The 12,883-nt window shown below is 48.9% G+C and overlaps 1 protein-coding gene across 1 annotated transcript; it reads left to right on the forward strand.

The window, feature by feature from the left end:
- The first annotated feature begins 61 nt into the window (after nt 1-61).
- UNC5CL (unc-5 family C-terminal like) lies at nt 62-12,872 on the forward strand. The gene is given in 9 exon segments (XM_077839573.1): nt 62-95; nt 1,339-1,469; nt 1,471-1,652; nt 4,166-4,269; nt 5,327-5,387; nt 7,782-7,788; nt 7,891-7,987; nt 8,582-8,690; nt 11,526-12,872. Coding segments are annotated over 9 exon segments (1,113 nt in total). The 3' UTR covers nt 11,914-12,872.
- Nucleotides 12,873-12,883: the final 11 nt, after the last annotated feature.

The raw sequence follows: 12,883 nt of genomic DNA on the forward strand, positions 1-12,883 counted from the left end.
GCTATAAAACCTCTATAACTGGCCATGGAGAATTTCCCTGTGTAGGCATATAGCTGGCATAATGGCACTATGTGACTCTCCCAGCAGCTTCCCATGTAGGGGTTGTTTTGGGGACATTGCTGGAGAAAAGGAGCATGCAGTGAGCATGCCGTCAGAGCTGGGCAGCTGGAGAGCGGCGCCTGCTGGCCGGGAGCCCAGCTCTGAAGGCAGCAGCACAGAAATACGGGTGGCAATACAATGACCCGCCCACTAAAATAACCTTGCGGCACCCCCTCCGCAACTCCCTTTTGGGACAGGACTCCCACTTTGAGAAACACCGGTCTCCCCTATGATATATGTATAGTATAGGATAAAAGCACACAAAAGACCAGGTTTCATGGGGGGAGACCAGATTTCACGGTCTGTGATGCATTTTTCATGGCTGTGAATTTGCTAGGGTCCTGTTCATCAGCCAGTTTAAATCCTCAGCTAGTGTGCACAGAAACAGCTCCATTGACTTCTACAAAGATATGCCGATTTATACCAGCTGAGGACCTGGTCCTGTGCATTTGGGATTTTTACATTTCTTTCCCTGCTGTTAGTTTTTCTTTCTCTCTTTGACACCCTCCGCCTTTCTGCCAGAGAAAGGATCTTGGGCAAGTCAGAACAAGGTACTGTTTACAAAGCAGCCTTTGTCAGTGAATTCGACTCACAGCCGGTATGAGCCAGAGACAGGGGGCGTAGACAGCATTTTTTATTTGGGGGGAGGTTAGTTAAAAATAATAAAATAATAGCTTATGAATATCGCTTTAATGAGCAGTTTTGTGCAATCACTAAATGTGTCCTGGTTTTAAAAAGTGTGCTAAATAAGCTTCCTTTCCAAACTCAATGTTTCCTTTGTTTATTAATGCAATCCTTAAATTGTTTTAGAGGCCTAAAGCCCCACTAAGTGCCCAGCTGTCAATGTCATGAACAAGAGGCCTTTACAGGAAAAAGCAAAGCCGTTCTGCGTGTTTTTGCTGGGCCCACAGCACACCCACCCAATTGGTCCATTCAGAGAGAATATTTCCCCCTCGTGTTTTATGGCAGCATTTGCAAACCCAGCCTCCTACATTGTACCTTTGAGTGCGCTACATGTAAACAAGCCTTTGTACCAGCCTCCAGCATTTGGGACGGGCGCTAAGCAAGTCAACGTTAATTAAAGGAAGCACCAGCACTTTAAGGTATTGCGGTGAGTAATCTTATGAGTTGCATCACGGGAGAGGAACAAAGGGAGGGTGGAAAGCCAGAGCCTGATAGAGTCTGATAGAATCACTTCTAAATACTTAGCCCATCAGCATTGCTGTTTGTGATTTGCAGGGGCAGTGGCCCTGGGACGGCCAGAAAAGATCTCCCTGGTGCTAGTCTGGGACCTATTGGACTCTCCCCAGCTCTCCGGCTCAGAGGCCCTCATCAGTCCTGTTGTTTACTGCGGGCCCCACGGGACCCAGATTGTTCCGGAAACCCTGCTTGCTGGTGTTCAAGCACTGTTCAGGGAACGCGACCCAGGCCCGGGCTTGCACCAGTAACACTGACCTCCTCAGCAGCAAGACCTGGCATCCCGTCTGGGTCAGGGAAGGGATGAGGGCAGAGACCATGAGTGATGAATGCCGGATACAACTCTCTCACTTCAGGTCAGTGCTTTTCTTCTGCCTTCCCAAATGTCTGCTTTGCATCACCATACTTAGCATCCCAACCAGCTTTCCGATCTGTGGGACCAGTTAGGAAGCAGTGTTATCTAGAGATTAGAGCAGGAGATTGGAACCTCAGGACACCTGGATTCTAGTCTCAGCTTTCTCACTGACTCGTGGTGTGAGCTAGGGCAAGTCATTTCCAGCAGCATTTTCCAGGAGGGTGTCTAAAATCAGGCACTTAAATCCATATTCAGAGAGTTGAATTAGTGGCCTGACTTTCAGAGGTACTAAGTACCCAGAGCCCCCATTGGCTTCAATGGCTCAGCCCCGTTAGAAATGAGGCTGCTTATCCAGCTGTTTAACTGGCCTTGTACCTCAGTGTAACTCTATATAATGAGTATTGTGGTGCTTGGTGCTTTCCTGAGACACACTTCAGAGCAATAAGAAAGTCTCCCTCATGTGCTGGTCTGTAAGGAATCTCACTGCAGGGCCCGGAACCTGCTGGGGCAGAAAGCAGCTGCTCCTTGTGGGCTGGAAGGCCAGGAGGAGATGCGATCCCTATGGGGATCATAACACTAACCTGCCTCACTCATGCCGTGGGAGGCTGGGCTGTGAGATGCTTTGAAATTCCCAGCTGGAAGACGCGTGTTTCTGTTCATAATACTGGAGTTAGTGCCGTTTCATTGGCATGTCCAAGAGCCGCATTTGGTTCTTATAGCTCTTTACCAAAGCCCTGAGTTATCCTGTTCCCCTTTGATTTCAGCTGTCCACACTTTGGCCCTGATTCTGCAATGCAAATCGGGAATAACTCCAGTGAGATTCATGGTGTAAATCCTGAGTGAGAACAGCATCCGAGTCCTTTAGTGCAGGGTTAGTATCCACGCGGAATGCACCAGTGCCCTGATTTAGCACAACTTCGGTCACCCTATAGCATTGGGCAGATATTGCAAACAGTGTTCTGTGACTCTTCCTCCCAGTTCTTATACACACTTGCTTTGCCCGGGTTCATGCCTGTCTTGTGTTCACTTCCCTCAAATAGTCTAGCGAACAAGTTGACTGTCAGGGATGTCCATGAACAGAGCAAATTTCAAGCAACTATTGGGCAATTCCCAGAGAGGGGATTGTGAATTTGTAAAATACAAGTGTAACACACCCTGCCATAATGTAGTGCTGTCTCCTTTCATAGAGGTTTATGAGCCCATTACTGGGTTCGTGCTAACAGAGTTGGATCTTTTCGCTCAGGCAGGACAGGTTCATACTTTTAGACCCAGACCTCCAAGGTTCAATCCCAATCCAGGGGCATCGGGTCACATTACACAGGTATGCACCTTGACTATCTGATACAAAGAGTATCAAAGAATCAAATCCAATCAAAGAAGAGGAAGATACCATGTGACCCATGTAGCTATTCAAAATGTTCTAAATTTTAAATGCTTCCAAGAAGCCACCTGCAAATCAGCAACACAGCAAGAAATAGTCAAGGACACTGTTCAGAGAACGTTAGATAAAACATTAGATAAAACGTTGTCTGCTTACAGATGATTCATGAGGAGGAAAAGCAAAACTGGTCTAATAAATAATCTGTTAAGAATTATTCTTCCAGTTTTATCACTAATGCACTGTTGCTATAGGGTACATTAGGGATCTTTATTGTGAATCATTGAGTAATGCAATATTCCTATTTCTGCTGAGAGATCGAAGTCCATGTATCTCAGTGCTCCCAGTTCCCAGGGGATCATAGGTATCAGGAAAGAAGTGAGATTGGTGAATCCATTGCTGTGCATGAGAGAGGGAGCAGGTACTAGATATTACACTGACATTACACTGAATCTCAGCCAAAATGCTGAGGTTTTTCCAGGCAGGTGACAAAACTACAAGTGTCAAGCAAAGAAAACTCATCTGTGACTTGAGAAGTTGTATTTATTTTATTGCTGTTAAATAAAATTATGATGACAATAAAAATCAGTGCAGCCATTCTTGGCTCGTGCCAGTTCTTGTTTCACTTCCCGGTAACTAACCAGAAAAGCCCACAGACTTTGACCTGTGACAGTGCCTAGATATGAATGACTGGGGGCTGAGAAGAGTGCATTGCCAAATGTCATGCCCAGGGAGTATCTTTCCATGCAGCTCACTGGGTCGTTGGAACAACCAGAGAAGGGACAACTGTAAGAAAATTCTGACCATGATTTACATGGAGCCTGGTGCTGGCTAAGAAAGGACTTTGAGAGCCAGGTCCTCAGCTGGTGTAAATCAGTGTAGCCCTACTGAAGTCAATGGAGTTGCATGGGTTTACACCAGTTGAGGATCTGACCTCGAGAGCATAGTGAGTGCTGTGTGGGTCCCCATGCACAATCAGTCGTGCTCAGAGTCACGCACCTCACTGTCAAGTCTCAGTGCTTTGATTTAAGGAACCTAGGGACCAAACAGGGCCTTTACTAGTGGAAGTCATGCTAGGCATCATGCTGAACCAGTGTCATTTTAGAGCTTGACTGTAACCACATTGCAGGCTGAAAAAACATGGATGACAGCAGCTGCCAGTCCATTCCTCACCTCCACATTGGGCACGGAAAATGCCCGTTTCGCTCCTTTTGTTTCTGGAGGAAGCAGGTAGCCTCCGGTCTGCAGCAGTTTGCCTGACTCTGTGGTTTCTGTCAGTGTAATTGTTCTTGGCCATTTCTCATTCAGAGCAGCCCATAGAATTAAAAAGTCTCTTTGAAGGGTGTCACCTAGTGGTTAAACCAGGGGGCGCTGGAAAACCAGACTCCTGGGTTCACTTCTGGACTCTATTATTATTTATTATTTGTATTGCTGGAGTGCTCAGAGACCCTAGTAACACACCAGAACACCATTGTGCCAGGCATTGCACAGTAGAACCCAGAGTTACGAACCCCTCGGGAATGGAGGTTGTTTGCAACTCTGAACTGTTCATAACTCTGAACAAAACGTTCTGGTTGTTCTTTCAGAAGTTTACCTGAACATTGACTTAACACAGGTTTGAAACTTTACTGTGCAGAAGAAAAATGCTGCTTTTAACCATCATAATTTAAATGAAAGAAGCACAGAAACAGTTTCCTTACCTTGTCAAATCTTTTTTTAAACTTCCCCTTTATTTTTTTAGTAATTTACATTTAACACAGTACTTACTGTATTTGCTTTTTTATTTTTTTTGTCTTTGCTGCTGCCTGATTGTGTACTTCCGATTCCAAATGAGGTGTGTGGTTGAGTGGTCAGTTCGTAACCCTGAGGTTCTACTGTATAAACACAGAACAAAAAGACAGTCCCTGCCCCAGGGGTCTAGGAACATTATCTAATGGGTATAGCAAGGGACTATGAGTCAGAGGACTGGTTTTATTCCCATCTCTCTCATGGACTCCTTTTGTGACTTTGGGCAAATCACATCTCTTCTCTGTGCCTCAGTTTCACCCGCTTCAGAATGGGTGCAATAAGTACCCACTTCCCAGGGGGTTGCCAGGGCTAACGAATGAATGGCTGCAGGATGAAAGGCATTTCAGAAGGGCAAAGTATTTAATATTTGCTAAGCAAGGGAAAAAAGAAACAGGCTCAGGTTTCTTTTCTTTATTATGACGAACGTTAACTGTTTAGTTGGGGTTTTATTGAGATCATCGTTTTTTCTGAACTGCTGTTTTGACTTGTTTATTTTCTTTCCATTTGAGCCAATCAGAATGAAGAATGGACAGCACTGACCAATGAAGTCATTGTTACAAGGCACAGATAGTGTGAGTTCTAGACTTCGGTCTAAATAGCTACTCTTCCTGCTCAACCCAGCTACCGACCTAATCTAGCTAGTGAACCTAGCTACCTACTTCACCTGTTTACCCATCTCTTCTGTCTACCTGCCTGTGTACCTACACAGTCCAGCACCTGCCTATATAAACAGTCTACTGAACCTAGCTACCTACCTAATCTGTTTAACCTAATTTAATCTAGCTACCTAGCTACTCTGTCTACATGCCTGTTTACACAACCCCAACTAATCCCTGCCTTCCTACCCACTTAACCTATCTACCTACTTAATGTACTTCCCTGTCTATCTTTATACTTAATTATCTCTTTACTTCCCTCATTAATACTGTTTACCTACTTACTCTGTCTACATACGCTATCTAGCTAATCTACCTACCTAATCTATTCTGGGCATTTATAATGTGCCCATCACTGTAGAACCTGGGCAGCAATATCTGTATGTGCCAATCTGTGTTATACCTGAAGCACTGAGCCGCACCATGCTGAGGAGGAGACGGTTTTCACTGTCCAGCATGCACCAGCCTGCGGTTATTTCTCTGTGCTTATGAGCGTTAAGCTTCAGTGTTTTCTTTCACACAGCCCATCTGACCTGCTGAGACCCAAAGATGCCATTTCCAGTGAGAGATGGGTCTGAGTAGCAGTAGTTCAGATCTGTTCCAAACAGCCTCAAAAGTCAGGGCAGCTCAGATCCAGAGGTTTTGTTCGGCCCATGATAGAGCTAAGAAACTAGTCACAATGCCCAGATCTGGATTCAGACTTGCCCAGCATTCCTGGTTCTTGGATCTTGAATTCTGGCTCAGGCCAGTGTCTGTTTAAATTAGTCAAAAAAGAATCTTTAAAATGATGTGGCCTTTTATTTCTGTTGGTAACTTAATTCGGCTCAAGAGAAGAAGCCCAAGCTAGTGTTATAAGCAGGAGGCAGGATGGATTACAGAGACAGTTGACTTTTTTATTAGGGCCATTTATCTTTTGTAAAATTTAACCTTCCCCTGAACAAAGAAAGTGAGCGGTGGCAGGGTAGCATGTGTATATTAAACATGTCAGCTAAGTCAGTCGTTCAGAATGAGATCGCATGACCAGGAATACATTGTAACCTCACTTGGGTTTCACTGTGATGGCTCTGAAGTGCCAGTCTGGCAGCTCTGCAATAAAGGTATTTATAGAAGATGGGAGCAGGGGCTGGGGGATATTGTAACCGTGAGGTTTCTGAAGGCTGTTAGCACTGGGAGGAGCCTGAGCTCCACTTCTCTGCACCAGCAATTGTTAAATGGAGCCCGGAGCCCCCTGATTACCAGGGATTCATGCCATGCTCCACTGGCGGAGGGGATTGGCTTTCCCACTGGCTGCACCGCCTCACACTCTATTCCTTCAGCAGCACGCAGTCTTTATCGCCTACTTTTATTACAGGGGTTCCAGAGGTAGGATCCCTAAATCCAGGCCCCTGTAACATGTTTCAATGGGAGTTGGAGTGAACAGGCTTTGGTGCTACAGTGATGGGTGCTATAGAAAACTCAGAGACAGAGAGATACCCTTGCAATGTCCAGGGGATGGGGAGGTATTGAGCAGCTCTGATTCACAGCTAACCTGGCGAGAGGATGGTGGCCTTTGTTTTATATTCAGGCTAGGCAGTTGCATCCAACTTCAGTGCCCAAAGCTGTGAGTTTTACGCTTCAGTCGTGCCCACCATACCCTGGCGTAGTGCCAACTAAGGCCAGCTTTAAATCTGGGGACCGTATTAATTGTATGCTCTCCCCACTAAACACATGAGTGTGTGTGTGGGGTGGGGGATGTACAAAAGACTGAACAATCCTGCCCCTGGAGTAGAGAAACAATCCCGCTAGCCATGCAGAACTTCGTGAAGGGTTGGTAGCAGCGCTCAGTGCAGGTGTGGGAGGAATGTCCTCCAGTTGGCACAGGGGAACAGCATTAGCTGTAGAGGCCCAGATCCTCAGCTGGTGTAAATCAGTGTCTCTCTTTTGAAGGCAGTGGAGCTATGCCGATTTATACCACTTGAAAATCGGGCCCTGTATGTAAGCGCAGGATGAGAGTGAGGAGGAAGTCGTTTCTGGCACAAGGGCAGGCTGCATTCACGCTCACTCCTGGCCCTGCATCAGGAGCCACAAGTCTGAACTTCCATGCACCCTCATTCCCAGCCCTGACTCAGCAACGCGATATTACCAGCTGGGTACAAAGTCCTCCCCTAGGCTGCTTTCGCTGACTCAGTCGCCACTCCGAAGCTGTTAGCGCTCTGGGGCTGATTTTGATCATGGCCCCATCAGCGTAAGGCCACTGGCTGCAGCATATTGGCACTGGTGTGCACGAAGCAGACACAGGCTCTCTGCCATTGCACCAATAATCTCAGAGCCGGGATGTGAGCCAGCCCTGGGAAGGCTGTTCCCCAGGGCACGCATGCACAGTTCAGCGAAATGACTCTTACTCTGCCCTGTCTCTCTCATTTTCCCCCTTGCTTCAGGGCCTGGAGACGAAGTATGCGGAAATCTTGCGATTCCAGGCCCCAGGGAGCGGCTCTCCGGAGACCAGAATCTCTTCCACCCCTCACTGTAACAGGCAAGTATGGGGTCTGCTGAAGAGAGGTGATTTGTACCTTACTTCTAGCGGCTGCTGGGCTGGGAGCAGTCTCCTTCTACCGAAAGCACTTCTGCCCCTTTCCTTACAGCAACTCCGACTGGGGGAGGCAGAAACCGTGGTAGTCATGAGTTTCCCGTCCTAGCCTGTATCCCCCACTGGGTGACATAGGCTGGGACTGGCATATTTGAAGGCACATACCAGCCAAAATTCTAAGGACCCGTGAACTCAGATCAGGAGACTTGAACTCCGTAGCTGCATGGAAATCACTGGTGCAGAAACAGATCCATATCGATGGGGCTGGGAAGCAGTATCCTCCGTCTCAGAGGCGATGGTCCACCTCAGTATTGCCTGGCCCACAATGGGTGCAAGTAGTGGGTTCCGTGAATGGTCCACCTCAAAGGGACGTGGTGGCTTCTATGATCCAGACAAGCCAGAAAGCTAAAGCTAAAGCAGTGCCAGTGATGGGCTGGGGTGCAGAAGAGTCAGTTCACTGAGCTAGCACCAGGCCTTCAGCTTCAGTGATCCCACCTGGCTGGGTGACGCTGAAAGAGCTGTGTGTTTTCTCCCTTCCAAAATCCCCTGCGAGCTCTTTGAGCAGCTACAGGTGCTGCTGGACCCAAATAGCATCAGTGAGAACAGCTGGTGCAAGCTGGCATCCAGGCTGGGCATGTGCGGAATGAAAATCAGATAACTTGCAAGACTCATCTCAGGTTAAAGGAGCAGGATGGGATGGGGGAGAGAGGAGACCAGGTAGGACCAGGTCTCAGTGAGGGCAAGTACAGTACAGTACTACTGCGTTTGTGTTAAACAGAAGGCAAAGGCCCTGTATTTGGATGCTGTTCTGTGGTAGGTTCATAATAAAAGGAGAGGTAGGGAAGGGGGCAGAACTAAACAGCAGGAGCCCAGAGATCTGGATTTGATATTCAAGAAAAATAATGGGGAAGACTGTGTATAGTATATAGTTAAAGTACCTTATAAGTGCTAAGTACCATAATTACAGCCCCCTGTGGCCTATTCCATCCTACCTCCCATCACTCAGCTCCACCATGTAACCCCTCTCTTTCCACCATTATTTCACGCCTATCAGCTACTGGTAGATATTATTGCCAACCAGGCTAGCTCTTCACCAGGAAGCCAGTGGCAGCTCTGGGTCTTGTATGTGTCAGAAATGTCCCTGTTTGGCCTGCCGCTGATAACGCTGGCCACTTGGAATGATCCCCCTTCGTGTTCCTCTGTCATTGGTTTTCCCTTGTTGATTGTCTTGAGTCAGCAAGGTGTGGTCCTCTCAGAGATAAGATCCTCATCTTCCCAGCCAGTAGAGCCGAGGGGGTGATGACACAGCACATACTTATGCAGCTGTCCTTGGCCAGGCAGAGGGGGTGTCCTTGGGAACCAGAGGGGGTAGTGCACCAAATCTCAGCCAGATGGGAGACTGGGCCCGGAGGACATCTCCTTCTGTCTCATTCTAGGCTTCAGTAATTACTGGAATCCAGAGTTCGCTCGGGACTGAGCACCTGCAGCTCCCGTTGAAGCCAAGGGTAGCTGTGGGTGCTCAGCACCATCGAACATCAGGCCCTATGTAACAAGTCTGGGAACAAGAGAGCCCATGTGATGTTCTGGACAGGCAGGCAGAGCCTGAGAGGCTGCCCTTACCGTGAGATGATGGAATTGCACTTTGGCTCCTTCACGCTGCATTGCTGGGGTTCTGGTGGCACAGAGTCCAGCTGAAAGGCCATTCAGGGCAAGCGACCAAGGTGGGAGGGGCACCTACCTGAGCATACTCTGGCATCTGGGCCCCGCACTTATAGGGCTCTGTGGGCTAGTCTTGCTGAGGGCACCAGCAGCTCCATGCTCCTGGAGCGAGAGGGGAATTCAAGGGCTGATTCAGGAGTAATGCCATGGTGGGCATGCATCAGGAGTAATGCCACGGTGAGTGCTCAGCAGCTCTGAGAACCTAGTCGAGATTGCGCATCCAAAACCGGAAGAATATGGAATCATTGGCCACTGTTAGAAAAGGTGGCTGTGTGCGCCAGGACCACTAAATGATCACTCTATGTGGTCTATTTGCCCCCTCCCCAGGCCAGCTTGGGGGGATTTCACCTTCCTCTGCAGCGTGTGGGTCACTTGCCAGGATTCGCTGGGTCTCTCTCCATCATTTCCTTGCCATTGCAGTGCCTTGAGCACTGGTGCATCTCAGTCCTTCCTGTTCTCTGCCTGTGGCACAGAACAACCCAGTCTCCTGGGGGCTGTAGTACTTTGGTCTCACATCTGTGGGTGGGTTTAGTGTGCGGGTGCTGGGTGATATTGGTGGCCTGTGATGTGCAGGAGGTCAGATGAGATGTTCTGGTGCTCCCTTCTGGCCTTAAGCTCTACGGATTTCAGTAAACACTTTTTCCAGACAACAGGCAGAGTGGTGAAGACACCGACTGGAATAGCTACTGCTTCAAGCTAAGTGGAAAGTTAATGATGAAATCTGCTTTTCCCAGCAAAAGCTGTGGCGGCAGTCCTAGAGAACTTAAATGCGGTTTTATTTAATGAATGTGTCTAAATCCCCTTTGAAAATCTCAGGCCACGTTTTGTCCTGAGCAGGCGTTGCATCTGTTTCCTGTGATTATTCACAGACTAGTTCAGAGTCCCAGCTAACTTGGGCAGCTAGGATTCTGCTTGGAAAGTCAGCACGTGAAACAACACTAGCCAGAAACCTGGACTATGAACTGATGGATCCTCGGCCTGATTCTCAGAAAACAAGTGAAGAGATGCACCAGAGAAACAGGATTTTGCAAGTATCTGAGGTTAATAATTATTCCCACAGTGGACCTGCCTGTTGGCTTCCCCACCTTTCATCTGTTTTTCTGTCAGCCTTGTGGAAGACTGGTTACACTCTTGAGGTCAGCCAGCTGACTGGAGGCTGTGGGGAGAGAGGCTAGACTTATCGCTCCAGTGCCCTGATTGGTTACCCTTCTGACTGGAGGTTCCCTTGTGGTGGGAGAGGAATTTGATCTCCCCTGATCAACTCCAATGCTCGTTGACAATGGGAGGTTTGCCACGGACTGCAAATGGGTGTTGGATCAGGCCCCGTGTTCCCATTTGCTGCTGGGCTACGCAAACACACAACCACTGGCCTCCCCACTCAGACCGTTGTATAGAAAGAATGACATCCTTGGTCAAGTTGCCATGTGAGAAAAGTTTTGGCTCAGAAATGAATCTCTCTCCAGTTTAATTGTGATTTGAACAGTTCGCACTTGTATAGCGCTCAGAGCGCTTTGTAAGGGCAGGAGAGATTTATTTATCCCCATTTTATAAATGGGGAAACGGAGTCATTATGGGGATGTGACCTGCCCAAGGATAGAGGGAGTCATTGGTAGAGCTGGGAATGGAACTCAGGTCGCTTGAGTCCCAGTCCTGCACTAGCCACTGTCTCCATTTGAGCCTTGTAGTTCCCCACTGTCTCCCCGATTCTGCTTGGTCCAAATGCAGTCGTGTGGAAAGCCTGGATGTTCTGACTGGTCTTCCTTTCGGCAGGTATTTTGCATGCCAGCAAAGCCCAGCGGCTGCCATCTTAGAGGTCTTTGAGGAGCAGAACGGAAACCTGAGGGATCTCTACAACATCATGGTGGCCATGGGCAGGTCAGACTGCGCCTTGGTCATTGAAGGTTTCCTGAATGGAACAAGCAGAGGGCACTGTTGCACGCTGGCCACCAGTGCCCCTAGCCAGGCAGGCACAGACAGACCTTGGAACATGAATGGCAAGAGCACGGGCAGCCCACAGCCTGGTCCCCTAGGACAAGGATCCTGCCATCGAGAGCTTACGAAAGGAGAACGTCTAAGCTGCAGTGGCTGGTGCTCCCCAATCTGCACTGGCTTTTCCCTCCACTTGAATTCTGGAGGCAGGCTGCATAGATGCTAAGGAGGGCTCTGGAATGAGCTGGAAGAATCTCACCCCTGCACCATTGCGAGCAACAGGAGCACAGAGAGCCCTGCAACTCCCTCCCTGTTGGCTAGACTCAGCTTCTCCATGCACGGACACTTGTGCCCCGTTACAGCCTGTGGTCACTCCCCACCCATCCTGGTTTTTCCCTGACATCTGGGAAGCCTCTTGTGCTCTCTCCCGGCCATGTGGTTAGTAGGCAAGCTTGAGGGGGACGTTTCTGAGGCTCGCCAGTGAAGCGAAGTGTCCAAGGGAGGGCACCAGACTCGTGCTTCCAGGCAGCAGAAGGGGAGCGGGATACATAGAGGGCAATCTCTGTCTGTCAAGGGGAGGGACGTCGTCGTTCTGCTTAAAGGTGAAGAACTGCAGCAGCTCTTGTGTTTGGGGGACAGCGTGAGACCAAGCATCCTCTGAGCTGGGACCCCTCTTCCTCGCTGGGTATGCATCCCCCTTGTGGGCTAGCTCTGCTCCTGTTAATGGAAACAGGAATGCTCCTCCCAGATTGCCCAAGGCAGTCCCTTAATTTGACAGCACTGCCCCATTGGGGGTGGCTCGTGACATTGTAACTGCTACCGCTCAGTAGCATCAAGTATGCAGCCTTTGGGTTTTTTTGGAAAGCTGGTACTTTGTGCAAGGGTCTCTCCCTCAGTGAGCAAACGGGCTTGCTGTGGAGCGGAGGAGATGGCATCCTAGCCCATGCAGCAAGTGTAGGGAATAGACAGGGTCTGGCTCTAGTAAACACAACCTTCTAGAACCCTAACTGCAGGTTGCCCATGTCCAGTGCACAAGCTGCAACCGCCTTGCTCAACCAGGCATCCTTAGGCCCTCATAGGCTTGGCTAGGCCAGCGCACCCCCGCGGAGGGAGAGAGATTCATTATCTCCCATCTACAGCTAGAATGTGTGGGAGAGTAGGGACCTGAACCCGAGTCGCAGGCTAACACCCGAACC

The sequence above is a fragment of the Eretmochelys imbricata genome, chromosome 21, assembly GCF_965152235.1.
Source record: "Eretmochelys imbricata isolate rEreImb1 chromosome 21, rEreImb1.hap1, whole genome shotgun sequence".
Taxonomy (NCBI): Eukaryota; Metazoa; Chordata; order Testudines; family Cheloniidae; genus Eretmochelys; species Eretmochelys imbricata.